The sequence below is a fragment of the Hemitrygon akajei genome, unplaced genomic scaffold (assembly GCF_048418815.1).
Source record: "Hemitrygon akajei unplaced genomic scaffold, sHemAka1.3 Scf000132, whole genome shotgun sequence".
NCBI classification, from domain to species: domain Eukaryota; kingdom Metazoa; phylum Chordata; class Chondrichthyes; order Myliobatiformes; family Dasyatidae; genus Hemitrygon; species Hemitrygon akajei.
Genome location: NW_027332018.1, coordinates 170,958 through 195,776, shown reverse-complemented (window position 1 = coordinate 195,776; position 24,819 = coordinate 170,958). Strand labels below are relative to the sequence as shown.

General features: G+C 49.2%; 1 protein-coding gene across 4 annotated transcripts in view; it reads right to left on the bottom strand.

The window, feature by feature from the left end:
• Positions 1-8,881: 8,881 nt before the first annotated feature.
• LOC140723744 (killer cell lectin-like receptor subfamily B member 1B allele C) overlaps positions 8,882-24,819 on the bottom strand; it is a 53,408-nt gene continuing 37,470 nt past the window's right edge. For all 4 annotated transcript variants that reach the window (XM_073038290.1, XM_073038291.1, XM_073038292.1 and 1 more), the window contains 5 exons: positions 19,648-19,764; positions 16,527-16,625; positions 11,742-11,884; positions 10,814-10,878; positions 8,882-9,917 (listed from right to left, as the gene is read on the bottom strand). In XM_073038290.1, coding sequence (XP_072894391.1) covers positions 9,737-9,917; positions 10,814-10,878; positions 11,742-11,884; positions 16,527-16,625; positions 19,648-19,764 — 605 coding nt within the window. In that variant the 3' untranslated portion in view covers positions 8,882-9,736. The remainder of the gene's footprint in view (positions 9,918-10,813; positions 10,879-11,741; positions 11,885-16,526; positions 16,626-19,647; positions 19,765-24,819) is intronic.

Sequence of the window (24,819 nt, the reverse complement as noted above, 5' to 3'; positions counted from 1 at the left end):
CGTTCCAGCACACTTTCGTAGGGCCAGATACCGTCTTATCACACAGTTCTGAAGTTAGACACTTTCTTCGGACCATCCCCTCACACACACCTGGATTCAGACACAAACTGAAGCTCCCTCCCCCTGATCCTCTCACACGCACTCCCGGGTTCAGACACAAACAAGCACCCTCCCCCTGATCCCTTCACACACACCCAGGTTCAGAAGCTCCTTCTCTCTCGCCATTCCCCAGCACTTCGCTGTTCTAGCAGTCCTGAATTGTGTGTCGGTCTCGCAGATCGTGCGAGTGTTTGCGTCCAGATGGTGTCCAGTGAAGAAAAGGGAAGTGGCGGAGAAGGAGAGCCAGGACGTGGCGTTGAGATGTCAGTCAATGGAAGGAAGTGGTGTCGACCCACACGACCGGCCTGTCCACACAATAGAGTGAAAGCTCAGAACAGAGTAATCGACATCCGGTGGAGTGGGGCGGGGTGTTGTTACACCAGGCGTCACCTCTACCCCTTCCTCCCCAGAATTCAATTTGAAGAGAGTGGGAGGGATATAGAGGAGGGACAGGGTTGATGGAACCATGGATGGCTGTAGGGAATGGAGCGGGTCAGGGAGACGGAGTCAGGAGTTGTGAAAGGAGGAGATAACGTAAACGACGAGGGGTGTAGGGGACGGAGCGCTGATGTAGACGCGTTGTGTAGAAGAGGAAGCTGGTGACTGAAAGGAGGTGTAGGGTGTAGGGCTGTCGTGTCTGACGGTGACGAGGTTGGTCGCCGTCGAAGGAGGATTGACGTGATTGACGATGAAGGGTGCTGCAGGGGAGGAAGGGGCTGATGGAGACGGGGAAGGATACAGTGACTGCTGGTGGTGACAGGGACTGGCGGTGTGTAGAAGAGCGAGGGGGTCGTGCAGCCGACCAAGGGTGAGGTGAAGGGACAGATTGACTAGACCGGGTAGTGGTGCAGAAGAGGGAGGGAATCACGGAGAGGGAGCGGATTTTAGTGGAGAGATGGGCTGACGTAAAACAGTTTGTGTGTAAGGGAGGGAATACATGACGGAGACTTGCAGGGGTGCAGGTGAGTAGGTACACGAGTTAGGAAGTCACGTTGCAGTTTAACAATACATTAGAGACAGGCATATTGTTCGGCTCTGCTCGCTCCCTTCTCTTCTGTGACCTCTGTCTCCACGGACGATGTAAGGATCATCCTTCAGGTGGGTGAATTCTCGCCAGGTATCGGGGTCCGAATGCGTTTCTAGGAGGGCACGGAAAACCTTTGCCACCAGCAGGCTGGATTGTTCAAGGAGTCGGTGGTGTGGAAGGCAAATATAAGGGTAGCATTCATTTCCCGGGCAAGGATTTAATTTTAAGTCTCTGCTGAGGCCTCATTTGGAGTGTGCTTCCCTGTCATTTTTACTTTGAGACTCGGACTGCCAGTTTCTGCCTGTCACAATCCTTCCTGGAATGTCTGTAATTAAATGGATTGTGCTGAGCACTCAGTGCCCAACCGTAGGAGATCCATTCTAGCGCTGTGGGTTGTGATTGACACTTTGGATATAGTTACTGCCATCTTGTTTATTTTGAGTCTGAGTCCGAGTTAATTCCAGACCTTACTCTGCACTTGGGTTGACACCATCCATAACTCCCTGGCCACAGAAGTTATTGTGACGTCAGGAGTTCGCGACGATTTGGTTTTTCATTGAACACGAGTACATTTCTATGGATGTCTGCATTTCGAGGTATTTATTATCTTTTTGTAATTAACATTAATTTTACATTTCTGAGCCGGACCGATGCGGAAATGAACAAATCTCAGGTGGTTTAAGTCACAAACCATAACGCAGGCCTTCATCAGTCAGGACACTGAGTACAGGCGCCCGGAGCTGACGTTGCAGTTGTACAAGACGCCCGTGAACCCGCATTGGAGTAGGGGGTTCGGTTCTGCGTGCTCTGCTGCAGCGAAGATGCCATTGAGCTGGCAAGAGTGCGGGTGGAGATTTACGAGGATGTTGCCAGCACTCGAGGGACTGAGTTATGGAGAGAGGTGGGGTAGGTCAGGACTTTATTCCTTGGAATGAACGGGGAGAGGGTAAATACGCCTAGTCCTTTCTCCCTATACTCGAGGAATCGAGAATCAGAGGGCACAGGATGCAGATGAGAGTGGGGAAGATAGAGGAGGAAGAGAGAGATGGGTTAGAAAAGATGGGAAAGGGACGTTAGAGGGGCGGGGGAATAGAGGGCGCGATTGGGAGAAAAGGTGCGATAGAGGTGGAGGGAAGTGAAGGAGGGGCGAAGGCAGATAAGATTGGGGAGTGAGAGACCGGGATGAAAGAGGAGTTGTCAGTTGATTCAAGTCGCCCCCACTGACAGTTGACAGACATCCGGGTACAAAGATGTAGCCGTCTCGCAGATGAGACGGCGTTTATCACGATTGCAAGAGGAAATCTTCCTGGACGATTTGCATTCGGTGCATTCGAACTTGCCAGCGTTCATCTTGTACTCGACATGACAGGCCACTTTCCTATCAAAAAGGGTTAGACAATCTCAACAGGAGCAAAATGGATCCAGTAGGCAACCCAGAGAGTTTTCTGGAAATATTCCCTCTACTCCACTCTCTCCACGGCCCGTGTCAGTCTCCAGACTAATCTCACTACACCGGGATCTCGCCGCAGCCCCATTTCAGTCTCAAAACTATTCCCACTGCTCCGCGCTCTCTCCACGAGCTCGCGTCATTCTCCAGACTAATCTCACTGTACCTTTAGGGGATCCAGCGGGGCACCGGGACGGGTTGTTGCGTTGAGCCGACAGGAGATCACGGAGACGGTGATGTGTGCAGACAGGGAGAGTGTCACGAAGGCGGGTCAGCTTATAAGGGAGGGACGGTGACGGGGACGGGAGTGGTGTAAAGGAAGGAGTGTGTGACGGAGACAGGGAGCAGTGCAGGAGAATGAGTGTAGACGGAGATGGAGAGGAGTCTTGGAGAGGGAGGGGATTTTGCCTACGGGGTGATTGTGTCCCTGCTATGGTGAAAGTCGAGACAGTGTGTCGGGATCGTTAGGCGGTGGGTTCGTGTTATGCTGCAAAGCGTGGCGGTGCGCCGGTGTCACGATGAGGGGCGTGGTCATCTCCCGTTGTGAGCTGTGCCGGTGTCACGCTGCGGGTTGTGTCTGTGTAGTAGTGAGGGCTGTGTCGGTGTCACGGTGAAGGGGGTGTCTGTGTAGTAGTGAGGGCTGTGTCGGTGTCACGGTGAGGGGTGTGTCTGTGTCACGGTTAGGGGTGTGACTGTGTAGTAGTGAGGGCTGTGTCGGTGTCACGGTGAGGGGTGTGTCTGTGTCACGGTTAGGGGTGTGACTGTGTAGTAGTGAGGGCTGTGTCGGTGTCACGGTGAGGGGTGTGTCTGTGTCACGGTTAGGGGTGTGACTGTGTAGTAGTGAGGGCTGTGTCGGTGTCACGGTGAGGGTTGTGTCTGTGTCACGGTGAAGGGTGTGTCTATGTAGTAGTGAGGGCTGTGTCGGTGTCACGCTGCGGGTTGTGTCTGTGTAGTAGTGAGGGCTGTGTCGGTGTCACGGTGAGGGGTGTGTCTGTGTAGTAGTGAGGGCTGTGTCGGTGTCACGGTGAGGGGTGTGTCTGTGTAGTAGTGAGGGGTGTGTCGGTGTCACGCTGCGGGTTGTGTCTGTGTAGTAGTGAGGGCTGTGTCGGTGTCACGGTGAGGGTTGTGTCTGTGTCACGGTGAAGGGTGTGTCTATGTAGTAGTGAGGGCTGTGTCGGTGTCACGCTGCGGGTTGTGTCTGTGTAGTAGTGAGGGCTGTGTCGGTGTCACGGTGAGGGGTGTGTCTGTGTAGTAGTGAGGGCTGTGTCGGTGTCACGGTGAGGGGTGTGTCTGTGTAGTAGTGAGGGGTGTGTCGGTGTCACGGTGAAGGGTGTGTCTATGTAGTAGTGAGGGCTGTGTCGGTGTCACGGTGAGGGGGGTGTCTGTGTAGTAGTGAGGGCTGTGTCGGTGTCACGGTGAGAGGTGTGTCTGTGTAGTCGTGGGGGCTGTGTCGGTGTCACGGTGAGGGGGGTGTCTGTGTAGTAGTGAGGGCTGTGTCGGTGTCACGGTGAGGGGTGTGTCTATGTAGTAGTGAGGGCTGTGTCGGTGTCACGGTGAGGGGTGTGTCTATGTAGTAGTGAGGGCTGTGTCGGTGTCACGGTGAGGGGGGTGTCTGTGTAGTAGTGAGGGCTGTGTCGGTGTCACACTGCGGGTTGTGTCTGTGTAGTTGTGAGGGCTGTGTGGCTCGTTCACTGCCTATGTCGAGACGTCGTTCCCTAAGTTTCTCAATGCAGCGTCATATTCCTTCATCTACCCTGCCCCCTGAGTTTCCCATCCCAAGAGTTTAAAACACTTCTTGCCCCTCCTGTAGAGACAGTGAAACGTCTCCATCAATCTGCCCTCCCCACCGTCTCTGGCAGCACAGTACAATCACCCACCAGTCTTTGTGTGAATAAAAAACTTGCCAACCTCATCTCCTTTGGACTTACCCCTCTCACCTTAATGCATGCTCTGTGGTATGAGACATCTTCATCCTGGGGTAAGAACACCCGCTGTCTGTTCCATCTGTGTCTCTTGTCGCGATATAATCATCTACCAGTTGTCCCCTCAGCCTCCGCCGCTACAGACAAAATAAACCAAAAATTCTGGCTACTGCCCACAGATAGTGCTCTGCATTCCGGGCAGCATTCTAATGAATCCCTTCTGGATTCTCTCCAAAGACCCCCACACATTTCCGTTATCGGAACGTCAGAAATTAATCAGGGAGCTTCGACTCGTCAAACCCAGTCCCAACTCCTATCTGCTCCGCCCCGGGGTTTCCCGGCTCTCTTCCCCAATCACAATGTGTGAACCCCAATCCTCTACATTAAAGTCCCTCTCTCCTTCAACACCTGCCATTATTAAACTACGGGCCCTTCCCTTCCACACTGAGGTTAAACAGCTCCAACTTAGCAGGCACATCTTTGCCAGAAAACAACCTGGCCGAATCCACACTTGCCAGATAATTCTGGACCCCAATAAATTCGGCCTTCATTCAATTTAGAAACTAAACCCGGTCAAAAATATCGTTTTCCATAATTACCTTGTATCTAATGGCATTATCATCAATAGATGATAATGTGGTAGCCTGCACAAACTTCTGTCCCCTGCCTTCTCCCATTCTATCGCACCCTCCCGTTGGGAATTTTTACCTACTGATTAGGGAACTATTTGACAATCCATCCCACTGGCCCTTTCACAGTATGGGACTCACAGTCAATACCGAGAAGTAAAATCACCGAATATCACAACCTAATGTTTCTTTACAGACTTGTTCCTCTGAATCCCCGGGACTATTAGGTGATTGACAATATGGCCCCATGATCAAGTTCATACATTTCCTATTCCTCAGTTCCTCCCAAAAACCCTCTTTGACGAGTTCTTCAGTCTGTCCTGACTGAGCACCGCCGCGACATTTTCCCTGACTGTAAAGCCGCCCCTCACCTTTGATTTATTTGCTCATTAGCGCGACTGAAACAGCCGAAAACCGGAATATTAAGCTAACGGTCCTGCCTCTCTTGCAACCAAGTCTCACTATTGGCTACAATCTCATACTTCCAGACGTTGGCCCCTGCCCTGAGCTCACCTGCCTTTCGTACAATACGTACGGCATTGAAACGTACACAGCTCAGAACATGGGTCCCAGCTGGCTCAACCTTCTTCTTCCTGACTTTGTCTGAGGTCTTAACTACATCTGTCTCAACAACCTTTCTTCTATCTGTGATGGCATTACGGTTTTCACCCTCCTGTAACTCTAGTTTTATGCCCTCTTTTATGCCAGGAAATCCCGCTGAGATATTATTTCAGCTCAAGTTGTTGTGTAAACTGAGAGAGTTGCTCGCTGGCAGAGGAAGTGAAGGAGCTGCGCACGGCAGGCCGGTTTGGCGTGGCCTCCAGGCAGGAGGCTGTGCTGCCCCCCAGTGTTCGCTCGGCAGAAGACAGTCTCTGTTGTGGTCGACTGCAGATATCAGTGGTATTCAGTTGACCCAATGCCTCCAACTGCGTTGGTAGTTTTTTTCTATTTTATACATACTTTTGTGCCTTCTGCCCTGTTTGAATGCTGACAATGTGTTTTGCACCTTGTTTCTGGAGTAACGCTGTCTCCTTTGGCTGTATTCATGGATGTTCATGTGTCGTCCTGACCTGTGAGATATATCCCCATTTGGCCATTTTAACCTGTCTCTCCCGACCAGAGGTATACAAAATGGTGTACCTGTTATTGAGCCGCATGGCCACAGGAGGCCGCTGTACTGGTCCTGGATGATTAACCCCTTTGAAACTCCGGACTGTCACCCAGTTTCCTGCGAACTGAACATTCCGTCTATTTTCCTCCCAATATGACCTGACAGAGAGTCATCGTATAACGACAAGATGATAAGAGGCATTGATCTTGTGGATAGTCAGAGGCTTTTTCCCGGGGCTGAAATGGTTGCCACTAGAGGACACAGGTTTAAAGTGCTGAGGAGTAGTTACAGAGGAAATGTCAGGGATAAGTTTTTTACTCAGAGAGTGGTGAGCACGCGGAATGGGCTGCCAGCAACGGTGGTGGAGGCGGATACGATAGGGGCTTTTAAGAGACTTTTGGATAGGTACATAGAGCTTAGAAAAATAGAGGGCTATAGGTAAGCCTAGTAGTTTTTTGTAAGGTAGGGACGAGTTCGGAACAACATTGTAGGCCGAAGGGCCTCCATTGTGCTGTAGGTTTTCTATGTTCCTATGTTTCTATCTTTATTTTCTCTTGCTGATGAACCCACCTTGCGGATTGGTTGTTGTTCAAACAAACGCGAGGCACTGGTTTATAATGCACACATTTCCCAGTTCCGAACTCTGTTTGGAGGCTGTCCCATGGGGAAAATATATATGAGTCTCTGATACCGTCAGTCAGACGCTGAGCGAGTCACACTCCATGCCGTCCATTCACAGACTCCCGGAGTCAGACACTGAGTGAAGCTCCCTCACCAACATTACATCACACAAGTTCGGAGTCCGAAAAAGATTGAAGCTCCCTCCACGCTGTCCCAACGTTTCGGAAAAGGAGTGAAGCTCCCACTCACAGTCGTATAACGCACTTTCGGTGTCAGCATTGAATGAAGCTCCCTCCCCACCGTCCCATCACACACTCCCGGCGTCAGACACAGAGTGAGGCTCACTCCACACCGCCCCAGCTCACTCTCCTTTGGTCAGACACAGAGATAGGCTCCCTCCACACTGTCCCATGGCAGACATAACGCATTTCCGGAATCAGAGAGAGAGTGAATCTCCCACCACACTCTCCCATCACACACTGCCGGGGTCAGACACAGAGTGCGTCTCCCTCCACGCCGTGCTAAAACACACTCCCCGGATCAGACACAGTGTGAAGATTCCTCCACACCGTCCCGTCACACACTTTCCGGAGGAGACATAGAGTGCAGCTCCCTCCACGCCGCCCCAGAGCAGATCCCCGGCATCAAACACGTGATGCTCCCTCGACACTGTCCCATCACATTCTTTCTGGTACAGACACAGAGTGAATTCCCTGTTCCCCATCCCTTCACACATTCACAGTTCAGAAATTTAGTTAAACTGCATCAACCCTGCCCAAAACCCGCACAATCGCATCACACACTACCCAACCCAAAATAACTGCCCAACCTCCTCCGTCCTCCACTCTCCCCTCTCGGCAAGCCCCAGCGCTCCGTCACCCCAGTCGCCAGGAAGTCTGTCCCGGATACTGTGAGCGCGTGTGACAGGATGTGGATTATTCAGCACGCACGTGCTCCCAGTTTTAATCACCGACTCCAAATCCCGGGCTGGGGTCCGTCCCTCTGCAACTGGATGACAGACTCCCTCATCCGGAAACCACAGTCTGTAGCAACGTTACCGAGCGACAGGTTGTGCTGAGGAAGGGGGGGGGGGGAGGGGCTGCAGAAACGCTCAGACAGAATAGGATAGGAGAATGAAAATGGACGCGGCAATAGAATAGAGTGCCGGGAATAGTATAGTCATCATTTAAAAAAAAAACATACAATCGTAGAATGTTTTCTGAAGGGAGGGTTTTTTTTTTAACCCAGGCAACCTGTTCATATTCTATACCTTCACAGAATGGTCTGGGTCAATTTTGAGCCGGCCCAAGAATCCGCTCATAACAAGTGCCTATACAAATGTTTGAACAGCAGAGCTATTTAGTATGTATAAATAGCATATCTAACGTTAATAAATGAGTGATGAATATTTAACTAATTTTTCAGAGATCCAAAATCAATTTCAATACATACGGGTCAAATTCAACCCGGAACAGCCTCAATGTACAAACATTTGTAGCACCTGTACAGAAGTATAAAACTTCAGGGTGTTTTTACTGTTGTCAAATGTCAGAACGGGTCAAACATGACCGGCACAGTGTGTAAGGGTTAAAAACAATCTGCGGTGCAGAGGGATTTGGGAGACTTCGTGCAGCTTTCCCAGAAGTTTAACCTGCAGCTTGAGCCGGCGGTGAGGAAGGCAAATGCGATGACAGCATTCATTTCGAGAGGACTGGGACGTAAACGCAAGGACGTTATTCTCAGGATCAATACGTCACTGGTGAGGTCACTTTGGAGTTTGCTGAGCAGGTCACGATCGCTTATCTCACAGGGGATGTGAGACAATGGAGAGGGTTCACAGGAATGATAACGGGATTGGACGTCGTATTATAGGAGGAGTATTTGACAGCTCTGGGAGACAGAACACTCACACACAGCGATTCAGGAACAGCTTCTTCCCCTGCCCCATCACATCTTTCAATGCAGCAACACTAACACGACATTTCTGCGGTGTTTATTAATATTTGTGATTTACTTTAATTGTACATCTTTGCACCGTACTGATTCTTCAAAAGATCTAATTTCAGGCCTTATAAGTTTCAGATAATAACTCAGATAGAGATTCCTGTGGAAAACATCCGATAGGGTGGACAGGACACTTGGCGCGCTGGTCTTCAGCAATCAGGGCACCGAATACAGGAGTCGGGAGGTCACGTTGCCGTGGGACAAGACGTCGGTCAGGCCGCCCTGATTTAGGACAAAATGTCAGTGAACTGGATATATTGTACAGGGAGTTCTACAGGGATACTGCCAGAACTCGGAGGACTGAGTTATGGAGAGAGGGAGGGAAGATTGGGACTCCATTCCATGGAGCGCAGTTGTAAATTTACAGAGTTACATAAACCTGAGAAGGTCAGAGACAGAGGGAATGCGCACAGACTGTGACCCTGGGTTTGGTTATCGAGAACCAGACGGCACAGGATTGAGGTGAGAGTGGATGGAAAGCAGAAAGAGAGGGAAAGATCAGGGAGACGGATGGTTTAGATAGAACGGGAAGGGGAGGTACAGAGTGCCTGGGGGAGGGAAGGGGAGAGAGGTGAAAGGTGGGCAGAGGGAGCAGAGAAAGTGCGGGCGGAGAAAGTTCGAGGAAATAAGGGGAGGAGAGGGGGTAGAGCGAAATGTAGAGGGAGCGGGGAAGAGCGTGACGGGGGAAATGGCGAGAAAGAAGGGGATAGATGGCGAGAGGGATTTGTCCGTGTCCAGTGGGGAGAATATGGTTGCGACAAGAGGATGAGATGGAGTAGGAGGGAGGGGCAGAGAGTGTGGGGATGGAACTTGACAGGATTTAGGAGTGAGAGTGAAGGGGAGAGAAGGAGGAGAAAATGGGGGTTGTCACTAGATTCACGTCCACTCCACTGGCTGTTGACAGAGACCCTGGATCTTTTCAGGAACATCCGGGAACAAAGGTGCCGACTTCTCGCAGATGAAAAGCCGATCACCATCACAAGGGTTACTCCTTCGGCACTGACTGCAGACGGGCGTTCCAGAGGACTCCTTGTACAGGAAACTCCAGTCCACATTCCTATCCAGGAGGGTTAAACAATTTCAACAGAGACAAAACAGCTTCAGTAGATGACCCGAGTGAAGTCCGTCCCCAAGCTAATCCCATGAATTCGATCTCTCCTAACTGCCTGCGTGAGTCCCCAAACTCATCCCATTCAACCACTCTCCCCCCCCCCCCCCACGGCCCTGTGTCAGTACCCAGGCAGACACCACGTTCCCAATGTCACCCCCGCAATCCTGTGACCCGAAACTAATCCCACCGAACCGCTTCCTCACCAGATTCCTCTGTCAGTCCCCATACGAGTCGAACAGGACCACCCTCTCGCCTCTGATCTGTTTCAGTTCCCGAACGAAACCCGCTGTCCCACCGTCTAATCCCGCTGCCCAGCTCTTTTCCCTCAGATCTATGTCATTCAGCAAACTAATCACACTGTTCCTCCCTCTCCTCACAGCCTGGCGACTAGCTCCGAACTAATCACTTTAACTCACTGTGTGCCCATCGCCCTGTACAGTTCTCCAAACTAATGCAGTTGTCCTACTCTCGCCCCTGAGATCTAAGTCATTCACTGAACTAATCCAGCTGCTGCTTCCTCGCCTCACAGCCCGGCGACTATCTCCAAAATGATCTCACTGCACCGCGCTCTCCTGACCGACATGCGTCAGTACCAAAGTAATCCCTGTGTACTGTTTTCTCCCTACTGCCCCCTGCCATTTTCCGAAATATTCCCACTGCCCTGTACTTTCCCGGCAGACATGTGCGGCCCCAAAATACTACACCCTACACACATACAAACAAATCCCAATACCCCTCACTTTTTCATCAAAACTACTTCAGACTGTAAACGAATTCTATTTTCTCCCGTCAGGACTATCACAATACCCAACTCTCACCCGACAGATCAGTCCAAATCTCACCCGTTTTCGCATTTTCCAATCCAGTATATACGGGTTTGGTCCACAAGGTTGCGGGATACAAAGTTCTGGGAAATTTAAATTTACTGTATTAATGCCAAGAATCGAAAACTATGATACCGAGCTTCTCTCAGTTGATTACAACAGGAATCTCTTCCAGGACTCTTGTGTAGGTAGTTTCAGTGTGTGTCAGACCCCAGGAGTGTGTGATGGAACACTGTGGAGGTAGATTCACTCTGTGTCTGACCCCGGCAGTGTGTGATGGGACAGTGTGAAAGGAGATTCTCTCTGTCCCTGACACCGGGAGTGTGTGATGGGACGGTGTGGAGGGAGCTTCACTCTGTGCCTGACCCCGGGAGTGTGTGATGGGACGGTGTGGAGGGAGATACACTTTGTGCCTGACCCCGGGAGTGTGTGATGGAACACTGTGGAGGTAGATTCACTCTGTGTCTGACCCCGGCAGTGTGTGATGGGACAGTGTGGAAGGAGACTCTCTCTGTCCCTGACACCGGGAGTGTGTGATGGGACGGTGTGGAGGGAGATTCACTCTGTCCCTGACACCGGGAGTGTGTGATGGGACGGTGTAGAGGGAGATTCACTCTGAGTCTGACCCCGGGAGTATCTGATGGGTCGGTGCGGAGGGAGTTTCACTCTGTGTCTGACCCCGGGAGTGTGTGATGGGACGGTGTAGAGGGAGATTCACTCTGAGTCTGACCCCGGGTGTATCTGATGGGTCGGTGCGGAGGGAGTTTCACTCTGTGTTTGACCCCGGGAGTGTGTGATGGAACGGTGCGGAGGGAGATTCACTCTGCGTCTGACCGCGGGAGTGTGTGATGGGACGCTGTGGAGGGAAGTTCACTCTGTGTCTGATCCAGGGGGTGTGTGATGATTCCTGTGTTTCTGTGGAATCTTCTCTTGCTGTGACACATACCGCTTCATCCTTTGAATTGATTTCGAGCAGCCTTGAATCTCGGTTTGAACAATCTTGAATCGCTTTGTAGAAAGATGTTACAAACGTGGAAACGTAATAACACCGGTCTTTATTTGTGACCCAATTCTCGGAACAGTTTTGCTCTGGAAATCAGGAACAAGGATCAGTGAGACACAGAGTGAATCTCCCTGTACAATTTTCCATCACACACACCCGGGGGACGCAGAGAGTGAATTTCACACCATCACGTTCACCTGAGGTCAGGCACAAAGAGAATTTCCCCGCCCCCAGCATCGTCCCATCGCACATTAACAGGATCAGGCGCAGTGAATATCCCTCCACACCATCCATCACACACTCCCGGAGGAAAATACCTCATCACACACGTCAAATAGACACAGATATAGAACATAGATTAGTACAGCACAGAACAGGCCCTTCGGCCCACCATGTTGTACCGACTCTTAAACCCTGCCTCCCATATATCCCCCAACTTAAATTCCTCCATATACCTGCCTGGCAGTTTCTTAAATTTCACCAGTGTATCTGCATCCACCACTGACTTAGGCAGTGAATTCCACGCACCAACCACTCTCTAAGTAAAAAACCTTCCTCTAATACCCCCTTGAACATCCCTCCCCTTACCTTAAAGCCATGTCCTCTTGTATTCAGCAGTGATGCCCTGGGGAAGAGGTGCTGTCTGGCCACTCTGTCTATTCCTCTTAATATCTTGTATCCCTCTATCATGTCTCCTCTCATCCTCCTTCTTTCTGCAAACAGTAAAGCCCTAGCTGCCGTTATCTCTGTTCATAATGCATGCTCTCTAAACCAGGCAGCATCCTGGTAAATCTCCTCTGTAGCCTTTCCAATGCTTCCACATCCTTCCTATAGTGAGGCAACCAGACTGGATACAGTACTCCAAGTGTGGCCTAACCAGGGTTTTATAGAGTTGCATCATTCCCTCGCGACTCTATAAACACTACCCCTTGAATTATGAAAGCCAACATCCCATAAGCATTCTTAAATACTTTATCAACCTGTGAGACAACTTTCAGGGATATGTGGACATGTAAATCCAGATCTCTCTGTTCCTCCACACTACCAAGTATCCTGCCATTTACGTTGTACTCTGCCATGGTGTTTGTCCTTCCAAAGTGTACCACCTCACACTTCTACGGATTGAACACCATCTGCACATTACTACTTCCTATCAATGTCTCTCTGCAATCTTCTACAATCCTCTACACTATCCACAACACCATCAGCCATTGTGTCGTCTGCAAACTTGCCAACCCACCCTTCTACCCCCACATCCAGGTCGTTATTAAAAATCACGAACAGTAGGGGTCCGAGAACCGATTCTCTTGGAACAACACTAGTCACAACTTCCAATCGGAAAATACTCCCTCCGTCACGGCGCACAGCTTTCTGCAGGCAAGCCAAACCTCCTGGGATCACATGACTTCTGACTTCCTGAATAAGTCTATCGTGTGGAAACTTATTAAATGCCTTACTGAAATCCATATAGATCACATCGCCTGCACTACCCTCATCTATATGCCTGGTCACCTCCTCAAAGAACTTACAGGTTTCCTGGACACGATCTGCCCTTCCCAAAGCCATGCTGACTGTCCCTGATCAGACTATGATTCTCCAAATGCCTGTAGATGCTATCTCTAAGAATCTTTTCCAACATCTTTCCCACCGCTGGCGTAAGGCCTATAATTACCTCGACAATACCTACTACCTTTTTTGAACAAGGGGGTAGCATTCGCCTCCCTCCAATCCACCGGTGCCATTCCAGTGGACAACGTGTACAGAACGATCCGAGCCAGTCTCAGCAATCTCTTCCCTTGCCTCGTGGAGCAGCCTGGGGACTATTCTGTCAGGCCTCTGGGACTTATCCGTCCTATTGTTCTTCAACAATTCCAGCACCCCCTCTCCCTTAATATCAGCAATGCTCCTGAGCTTCAACCTCGGTCATATTGTCCTCACTGTCATCAGGTTCCGTCTCATTCGTGAATATCGAAGAGAAGTATTCAGTGCGGACCTTGCTCGCTTCCACAACCAACAGGCACAACTTCCCACCTTTATCTCTATTCGCTCCTACCTTCACACCTGTCAGCCTTTTGTTCTTCACATAATTGACGAATGCCTTGGGGTTTCCCTTACCCTACTCGCCAAAGCCTTCTCATGCCCCCTTCTTGCTCTCCTCAGCCCCTTCTTAAGCTAATTTCTTGCTACCCTATATTCCTCAATAGATCCATCTGATCCTTGCATCCTAAACCCCATGTATGCTGCCCTCTTCCACCTGACTAGATTTTCCACCTCACTTATCACTTCACCCTACCATTCTTTATCTTCTTCACCGGGACAAATTTATCCCTAACATCCTGCAAGAGATCCCTAAACACCAAACACACATCCATAGTACATTTCCCTGCAAATACGTCGTCCCAATCCCCACCCGCAAGTTCAAGCTTTAAATCCTAAGACTAGATCCAATATGGAACTCCCCCTAGTAGGCTTATCAACATACTGTGACAGGAATCCGTCCTGGACACGCTTAACAAACTCTGCCCCATCTAAACAATTGGAGATAATCAGGTGCCAATCAATATTAGGGAAGTTAAAGTTATCCATGACAAGAACCCTGTTATTTTTGCACCTTTTCAAAATATGCCACCCAGTCTGTTCCTCGATGTCTCTGCTGCTACAAGAAGTCGATAGAATACCCCCAGTAGAGTAACTGCTCCCTTCCTGCTCCTGACATCTACGCACACTGACTCAAAGGAGGATTCTGCTGCATTAACCACCCTTTCTGTAGCCGTAGTGTTATTCCAGACCAGTAACGCCACCCCTTCTCCCCCTTTCTTCCTCTCGATCCCTTTTAAACCACTGAAATCCAGGAATATTGGGAATCCAATCCTGCCCTGGTGCTAGCCATCTCTGTAATCGCCACTACATCGTAATTCCATGTACGTATCCAAGCTCTCAGTTCATCACCTTTGTTCCTGTCGCTTCTTGCATTGAAGAACACGTATTTTATCCTTCTACCTTACTACATGTATACTCTTTATTCTGTTTCTCTTTCCGCTAAGCCTCTTTATATGTTAGATCTGGCTTTGCTCCATGCATTATACTTGCAGTTCTCGCATGACTTTTATACTTCTCCACCTCACTATCTGCTCTAACACTCTGGTTCTGCTCCCCCTGCAAATCTAGTTTAAACCTCCCGGAGCAGCACTAGCAAACCTTCCCGCAAGGATGTTAGTCCCCTCCATTTCAGGTGCAACCCGTCCCATCGCAACAGGTCCCACCTTCCCTGCAACAAGACCCAATTGTCCAGAAACATGAAGCCCTCCCTCCTGCACCAACTCCTTAGCCACGTATTTAGCTGAATTATCACCTGTATCCAGCCTCACTGGCACGTGGCACTGGTAGCAATCCTGACATTGAAACCTTGGAGTCCCGTCGTTCAATTTTGCCCAAGCTCCCTCAACTCTCTGTGCAGAACCTCCTCCTTCTTCCCATCCACGTCATTGATCCTTACATGGTCCACGGCATCTGAGTGCTCACCCTCCCTCTGGAAAATGCTGAGAACTCGTTCCGAGACATCACGGTTCCTGGCACCAGGGAGGCAACAGACCACCCGAGATTCTCAATCTCTTCAACAGAAACACTTATCTGCCCCCTAACTATTGAATCCCCTATCACTACTGCTCTCCTCTTTTCCCTCCTTCCTTTCTGAGCTCAGGGCCTTGTCTCGTTCCAGAGACGTGACCAATGCAACTTGTCCCTGGTAGGTTGTCTCCTAAACGGTGTAATTATTGTTGATGTAAACAGCCACAGGGATGTTCTGCGGTCGCCCAGCAACCTGTCTCCTGACTCTTAGGGGTGACTATCTCCCAGAAACTCGTGTCTACTTCTGTTCCTGCTTCACGAATGATCCGAAGTTCATCTAGCCCCAGCTCCAGTTCCCTAACTCGGTTTGTCAGGAGCTGCAGCCGGATGCACCTTTTACAGGTGTAGTCATCAGGGACAATTTGGCTCGCCCTGACTTCCCACGTCCTTCAAACGGAGCGCTCGACTGCCCTAACTGCTGCCTCCATTACCTATTTCCAAGCGAATTAGATTAATTAAAGTAGCTTACCAAGCCTTACCTCATTGGGAGCAAGCTCGTCCTCAGTCTCTGCTCGCCGAAGCCGCTCGAGCCAAACCCTTCCTACACTGTCTCCCACTACTCCGGTGCCCGCTCCGTTAATCTGTTCGTTTTTTCAATCCTCTCGCTACTTCAGAGGCCAACTTTCACGCGCTTGCGTAGTCGTGCCCCGTCCAAACTGCCGAAGAAATGACATCCCCCCTCTCAATCTGCTCGCTTTTTAAACTCTCCCGTTCACTCAGAGGAAGAGTGATTCTCGCTCTACAGTTTCTCCACACACCACAGAACAAAATGTCAGACACAGAGGGAAGCTGCCTCCACACGGTCCCATCACACATTCACGAGTTCAACACAGTGTGAACCTCTCTACCTACGTCCCATGACACACTCCCGGGGTCAGACACAGACTGAAGCTCCCTCCACACCGTCCCATCACACACTCCTGGATTCAGAGACAGAGAGAAACTTCCTCCATGCAGCCCCATCACACAAACACCGGGTCAAACACAGAGTGAATCAGCCTCCATACCATCTCTTCACACACTCCCGATATCAAGCACAGAGTGACGCTTCATGCCTGCCCAGTGAGGAGGAGCGGGTGAAAGAGGGAGATGATGCCTCACCTCTTCTGCTGGTTAACAATTCACAGATTTGAGCCTTGGTTTCGTTGTCAGATCTGTACTTCGTTTCCATCTCAGTGAACTTGTGACGGATCTGTGACACTGCGAGAGATGGTGAAGGATGTTTAGCCTTTACATGAGTCAGCATCACGCTACCGAACCGTTCACAGAGAGTGTTGTGTTGGTGTCACGGTGAAGGGTGTCACAGTGAAGCATATCCTTTGGGCAAAGTGAGAGGCGTCGGCGCCACCTTGGGGGGGAAATCAATGTTCCAGTGTAGGTTTTGTTGGTACTATGGGTGTCTGCCTCAGTATCGTGCGGGGCATGTCCGAGTTGCTGTGAGGAACGTGTCGGTGTCACTGTGATAGGAGTTTCTGTGCCCCGGCGGAAGGTGTACCGGGTCACAATGACGTGTCACGGTATTCTGGCGTGGGGTGTGCTGGTCGCAAAGAGAATGTTATGTCTGTGCCACGGTGAGAGACATGTCACGGTGTGTGTGAGAGTGACACGCTGAGGTGTGTGTCGGTGTAACGGAGAGTTCGATGTCGATGTCATTGTGTCATTCTGAATTTATGTGTCGGTATCTGTTAAGAGGTTTACCGGTGTCAGGGTGAGGTGAGGGTAATTGCCTCAGCGAGCGGTACATCGGTGTTATGTTGAGGAGTGATACTGTCGCGGTAAGGGGTGTTACAGTGACGTGTGAGTCTTGGTCACGATGCGGTCAAGAGCGGGTCACGTTGAGGAGCGGGAAGGTGTCACGGTGTACGGTACCTCAGTGTCACGGTGATGAGTGTGTCGATGTCACTGTGAGGTGTGTGTCGGTGTCGCTTGAGCAGTTTATCAGTAACACGGTCAGGAGCCTGTCGATGTTACAGACACGTGTGTATCACGGCGATGGTGTGTCAGTGTCGCGGTCAGGAGTGCATTTGCGTATTGTTGAAGGTCGTGACCGTGCTACGGTAACAGCATTGTTGATGTGATGGTGAATGGCGTGTCTGTGTCAGCATGAGGCTTGATTGTGTTACTGTAATGACCTTGTTTTATCACGGTTTGTGGTGTGTCCGTGTTATGGAACATAGAATAGTACAGCACAGTTCTGGCCCTTCGTCTCACAATGTTGTGCCGACCCCTTAAACGCTGCCTCCCATATAAACCACCACTTCAAACTCCTCCATACACCTGTCTAGTAGTCTCTTAAATTTCACTAGTGTATCTGCCTCCACCACTGACTCAGGAAGTGCATTCCACGCGCCAACCACTCTCTGAGTAAAAATCTTCCTATAATATCCCCCTTGAACATCCCACCCCTTACATTAAAGCCATGTCCTCTTGTATTGATCAGTGGTGCCCTGGGGAAGAGGCGCTGGCTGTCCAATTTAGCTATTCCTCTTCATATCTTGCATACCTCTATCATACCTACTCTCATCCTCCTTCTCTCCAAAGGGTAAAACCCTATCTCCCTTAATCTCTGATCATAATGCATACTCTCTCAACCAGGCAGCATCCTGGTAAATCCCCTTTGTACCCTTTCCAGTGCTTCCACATCCTTCCTATAGTGAGGGGACCAGAACTGGACACCAGTACTCCAAGTGTGGCCTAACCAGGGTTTTATAGAGCTGCATCATTACATCGCGTCTCTTAAACTCTATCCCTCGACTTATGAAAGCTAACAACCATAAGCGTTCTTAACTACCCTATCTACCTATGAGGTGTCTTTCAGAGATCTATGGACGTACCCGCTGATCCCTCTGCTCCACCACACTAACAAGTGTCCTGCCATTTACTTTGTACTCTGCCTCGGAGTTTGTCCTTCCAGAGTGTTGCACCTCACATTTCTCCGGGTTGAACTCCATCTGCTAATCCTCAGCCCACTTCTGCATCCTATCAATGTCTCTCTGCAATCTTCGACAATCCTCTACACTATCCATAACACCACCACCCGTTGTGTCGTTTCCAAACTTGCCAAGCCACCCTTCTAAACCCACATCGATGTCGTTAATAAAATCACGAAAATTAGAGGTACTAGAACCAATCCTTGTGGAACAGCACTAGTCACGGCCCTCCAATCCGAATGTACTCCCTCCGCCACGACAACCTGCTTTCTCCAGGCAAGCCGATTCTGAATCCAGCTGGTCAAGCTTCCCTGGACCCCATGCCTTCTGACTTTCTACATAAGCTCTACCACGTGGAACCTTGTCAAATGCCGGACTAAATTCCATGTATATCACATCCACTGGACGACCCTCATCTATATCCCTGGTCACCTCCTCAACGAATTCTATCAGGCCTGATAGACACGATCTGCCCTTCAGAATGTCATGCTGACTGTCCCTGTTCAGACCATGATTCTTTAAATGCCCATAGATTCTATCTCGAAGAATATTTTCCAACAGCTTTCCCAAAACAGACGTAAGCCTCACTGGTCTGTAATTACCCGGTCTATCCCTCTAACCTTCTTGAACAAGGGGAAACATTCGCCTCCCTCCAATCCTTCCGTACTATTCCCGTGGACAACGAGGACATAACGATCCTAGCCGGAGGCTCAGCAATTTCTTCTCTCTCCTCGTGAAGCAGCCTGGGGTATATTCCGTCAGGCCCCAGTGACTTATCCGCCCTTATGTATTTAACAACTGCAACAGCTCCTCTCACCTAATATCAACATGCTCCAGAACATTAAATTCTCTCATATTGTCCTCACCGTCATCAAGTTCCCTGTCATTGGTGAATTCCGAAGAGAAGTACTCATTTAGGACCTCGCTAACTTCCACAGTCGCCAGGCACATCTTCCCACCATTATCTCTAATCAGTCCTACTTTCACTCCTGCCATCCTTTTCTTCTTCACATAATTGAAGAATGTCTTTGGATTTTCCTTTACCCTACTCACCAAGGCCATCTCTTGCTTCATTCTTTCTCTCCACAGCCCCTTCTTCATCTCTTTTCTTGCTACCCTATGTCCCTCAATACTCCCATCTAATCCTTGCTTCCTAAACCTCATGTATGCTGCCTTCTTCCATCTGTGTTATGGTAAAGCGGGTGTTGGTTTTACTGTTGTGTTTTACAATCTCAATATATTCCACTCTCTGTATTTACGTTCTGACTCCATCCAGAGAACGTTCCACTGACCATGGATTGAGAGACCGGCCACTGTCACGATGAGGGCGGACGTAACGAGGCAGAGTAGGCAGATCAGACGGGACGGTCTATTTCCGATCTTCTCTTTCGACTCCCGTTCTTGCGCAGCTGTGGAGATACCATACGACCATAAGATCACAATAAATGTTTAATAAGACCATAGGAGCTACTTAATGAATACTTTACTTCAGTATCTTAGTGATTGTCGTGATGACTTGCAGCAGACTGAAAAGCCTGAGCATGTAGATGTTACGAAAGAGGATGTAATGGAACTTTTGGAAAGTGTCAAATTGGATAAATCACCGGGAGCGGACGAAATATACCCCAGGCTACTGTGGGAGGCGAGGGGAGAGATTGCTGAGTCTCTGGCGATGATCTTTCCATCATCAATGGAGACGTGGGAGTTTCCGGAGGATTGGAAGGTTGCGGATGTTGTTCCTTAATTCAAGAAAGGGAGAGGAGATAGCCCAGGAAATTATAGACCAGTGAGTATTACCTCAGCTTTTGGTAAGTTGATGGAAAAGATCCGGAGAGGCAGGATTTATGAACATTTGCAGAGGTATAGTATGTTTAGGAGTTGTCAGCATGGCTTTGTAAAGGGCAGATCGTGCCTTACGAGACTGATTGCATTTTTGTGGGGATGTGACCTAACACATTGTAAGGAAGAGCAGTTGATGTAGTGTATATGGATTCCAGCAAAGCATTTTATAAGGTAGCCCATGCAAGGCTTACTGAGAAATTAAGTAGGAATGGGATCCAAGGGGATTTTGCTTTGTGGATCCACAACTCTCTTGCCCACAGAAGGCAAAGAGTGGTTGTAGACGGGTCATATTCTGCATGGAAGTCGGTTACCTGTGGAGTGCAACATTGATCTGTTCTAGGACCCGTATTCTTCGTGACTTTTATAAATGAACTGGATGAAGATGTAGAGGGATGGGTTCATAGGTTTACAGATGACACAATGTTTGTAGTCTTGTGGATAGTTGGAGGGCTGTCAGAAGTTACAGCGGGATGCAAAACTGGCTGAGAAGTAGCAGATGGAGTTCAGCCCAGTTATGTGTGAAGTGCACGACGAGTGAATCTGCAGATGATAGAAATAAATAGAGACACAAAATGTTGGCAGAACTCAGCAGATTGGACAGCAACTATGGGAGGAGGTAGTGACGACGTCTCGGGCCAAAACCCTCGTGAAGTGGTTCATTTTTGTCAGGTCAAATACGATGTCAGAATATAGTATTAATGGTAAGACTCTTGGCAGTGTGGAGGATCAGAGGGATCATGGGGTCCGAGCTCAAAGCGGTTAAGAATTCGTATGGTGTATTGGCCTTCATCAATCGTGGAATTGAATTTAGGAGCCGAGAGGTAATGTTGCAGCTATATAGAACCCTGGTCAGACCCTACCTGGAGAACTGTGCACAGTTCTGTTCGCCTCACTATAGGAAAGACGTGGAATCCATAGAAAGGGTGCAGAGGAGATTGACAAGAATGTTTACTGGATTTGAGAGCATGCCTTATTAGAAGAGGTTGCGTGAACTCAGCCTTTATTCCTTGGAGCGACGGAGGATGAAAGGTGACCTGAGAGAGGTGAACAAGATGATGAGAGGCATTGATCATGCGGAGAGTCAGAGGCTTTTTCCCAGGAATGAAATCGCTCGCACGAGAGGACAGGCTTTTAAGGTGCTTGGAAGTAGGTACAGAGGAGATTTAAGGGGTAAGTTTTTTTTTTACTCAGAGAGTGTTGAGTGCATGGAATAGGCTGCAGGTGGCGGTTTTGGAGGCGGAACTGATAGGGTCTTTCATGGGTCTCCTGGATCGCTACATGGAACTTTGAAAAATAGAGGGCTCTGGGTAAATCCTAGGTAGTTCAAAGGTACGGACGTGTTCGTCACAACTTTGTGGGCCGAAGAGTCTGTATTGTGTTGTATGTTTTCTATGTTTCAATGTTTCTGTATACATCACAAACAGGAGTGGTCCTGCAGAATAAAGCGTCACAGTTACAGAGAGAGGGCAGTGCAGGCCGACGATAAAGTGCAAGGGGCCACGACGATGTAGATCGTGAGGTCAGGAGTCCATCTGATCGGCCTGGGGGCCCGCTCTGTAAGCCGATAGAAACGGGCTAGAAGCCGTCCTTGAGACTGGTGGGACGTGCTTTCGTAACTTTCTCCCCGATGGGAGCGAGTCCGGCTGGGTTGGATCGGGGTCTGTGGTTATACTGGCTGCTTCACGGAGACAGCAGGAAATGTAGACAGTGTCGCCGAGAGAGAAAATGTCAGAATTCCATCTTTAGAGTAAGACAGCAGGACGGTTGATCAGGGCAGTGTACCAGGCGTGATGGATAGGGACTTCAGTGACCTATTGTTGGGCTGCTCTGTATAAGGGGGTTGGGCCAGGGGAGATTAGACTGATTTGATTGCGGAGGACCTGTTTGTCTTGATTGGTTGATGAAATTTACACTGACTTTCACAAATACTGTCACAAGATCCCAGATGGTAAATCACTCTGGGAGATGGAAGTGAGGAACGGAGGGAGAGATGGAGAAAGAAAGGAGCAGTGAGAGAGGGGGGTGGGGAGATCCGAAGGGTGGAAGATGGAGGAGGGAGAGAGATACTGGATGGCCTGAGACCCAGAGAGAGTTGTCGGGCTAATTTGCTCTGGAAGGACAGATCAGGCACGGGGAATAGATGTAATCTACCTAGACCTTAAAAAGGTCTTGGATGGTACACTGCTGTAGAAGATGATGGTACAGGAGTCGGGAGGTCACGTTGCCGATGTACAGTGACGCCGCTCTATGTACGAGGATGTTGGATTCGGGGAAATGAGGTATGGAGAGTGGTCGGACAGTTCGGGACTTTATTACTTGGAGTGCAGGGGCGACCTTACAGAGTTGTATAAAACCACGAGGGGCGCAGGCAGGGAGAATGAGCACAGACGTTCTTCAGGTCCGGAGTTTCGGAAACGAGATGGCACAGGATTGATGTGAGAGTCGCTGGGAGGGCGAGAGTGGGGCGAGAGAAAGTGAAAGGGAGGAAATAAGGGTAGGAGGCAGTAGAGGGAGGGAGTTGGGGAGAGAAGACGGACGGGGTGTGGGAGAGATGGGGAGAAAGGAGGCCATAGATGGGGAAATGTTTGCAGGAGATTGGTGGGGAGAATCTGGATGCAAAGGAGGAAAATGGGGTAGGAGAGGGGCAGTGATGTTTGGGAGGGTAATGTGTGAGTGGAGGAGAGAAAAGGAGGAGAACGATGTTGTCTGGACTCGAGGGACTGAGTTCTGGAGAAAAGTCGCGGAAATTTGAAGTTCAATTCTTGGAGAGAATTAAAGAATTATTATTTATTTAATTCTTGAAGGGGAACAGATAGGAAGAGCAGAGCACCCCTGTGGCCGTTCCCATCAACAATAAGTGTACCGTTTTGGATACTGTTGGTGGGGACGACCTACCAGGGACAAGTTGCAGTGGTTGCGTCACTGGCATCGAGACTGGACCCTCAGCTCAGAAGGGAAGGAGGGAAAAGAGGAGAGCAGTAGTGATAGGGGATTCGATAGTTAAGGGGACAGATAGGAGATCCTGTGGAAGAGAACAATGTTCCCGGATGGACTGTTACCTCCCTGGTGCCAGGGTCCGTGATATCTCTGATCGAGTTCTCAGTAATCTCAAGAGGGAGTGTGGGCAGCGGGATGTCGTGGTCCATGTAGGGACAAATGACGTGGGTAGGAAGAGTGAGAAGGTCCTGAAAGGTGAGTTTGGGGAACTAGGTGCCAAGTTAAAGGACAGGAACTCATGGATAGCAATCTCAGGACTGCTAACTGTGCCACGTGAAAGTGGTTTAGAAATAGTAAGATAGCGCAGATCAACACGTGGCTGAAGACATGGTGCAGGAGGGAGGGCTTCAGATATATAGATAATTGGCCTGTTTTCCAGGGAAGATGGGACCTGTTCCGGCGGGACGGTTTACATCTGAACTGCATGGGGGCAAATATTCTTGCAGGTAGGTTTGCTAAAGAGGCTCAAGTGGATTTATATAATATATGAGTGGGGAGGGGAACCAGAGTGTAGGAACAGATGTATGGGAGAAGGAAGAAAAAGATGACAGTAAAGTTTTTCTACTGTTAGAGATAAACAGAGTGGAAGAGGTGGAAATATTCTTAAATGCATTTACTTTAATGCTGGGAACATTGTAAGATAGTTGGATGACCTTAGAGCATCGATTGATACATAGAAACATGATGTTGTAGCTATTAGTGAAACATGGCTGCAGGAGGGGTGTGATTGGCAACTAAATATTCCTGGATTTCGTCGCTTCAGGTGTGATAGAATCGGAGAGGCAAGAGGGGAAGGTGTTGCGTTGCTTGTCAGAGAAAATATTACAGCGGTGCTCTGTCAGGATACATTAGAGGGCGCGTCTAGGGAGTCTATTTGTGTGAAATTGAGGAATGGGAAAAGTGTAGTAACACTTATAGGGGTGTATCACAAACCACGTAATGGGGAGCAAGAATTCGAGGAGCAAATTTGCAAGGAGATGGCAGATATTTGTAAAAAGCACAGGGTTGTGATTGTGGGAAATTTTAATTTTCCACACATAGTCTGTGAAGCCCATACTGTAAAAGGGATGGATGGTTTGGAGTTTGTAAAATGTATGCAGGATAGTTAATTGCAGCAATACCTAGAGAAACGAACCGGAGAAAGTGCAGTGTTTGATCTTCTGTTAGGGAATGAAATAGGTCAGGTGACGGAGGTATGTGTTTGGAGCACATTGGGTCCAGTGATCACAATGCCATTAGTTTCAATATAATTATGGAAAAGGATAGGACTGGACCTAGGGTTGAGATTTTTGATTGGAAAAATGCTAACTTTGAGGAGATGCGAATGGATTTAGAAGGAGTGGATTGGGACAATTTGTTTTATGGGAAGGATGTAATAGAGAAATGGCGGTCATTTAAAGATGAGATTTTGAGGGTAAGGAATCTTTATGTGCCTGTTAGGTTGAAAGGAAAGGTTAAATTTTTGTGAAAGCCATGGTTTTCAAGATATATTGGAAACATGGTTACGAAAAAGAGAGATATCTACAATAAATATTGGCAACATGGAGTAAATGAGGTGCTCGAGGAATTTAAATAATGTAAGAAGAATCTTACGAAATGCATTAGAAAAGTTTAAAGAAGATACG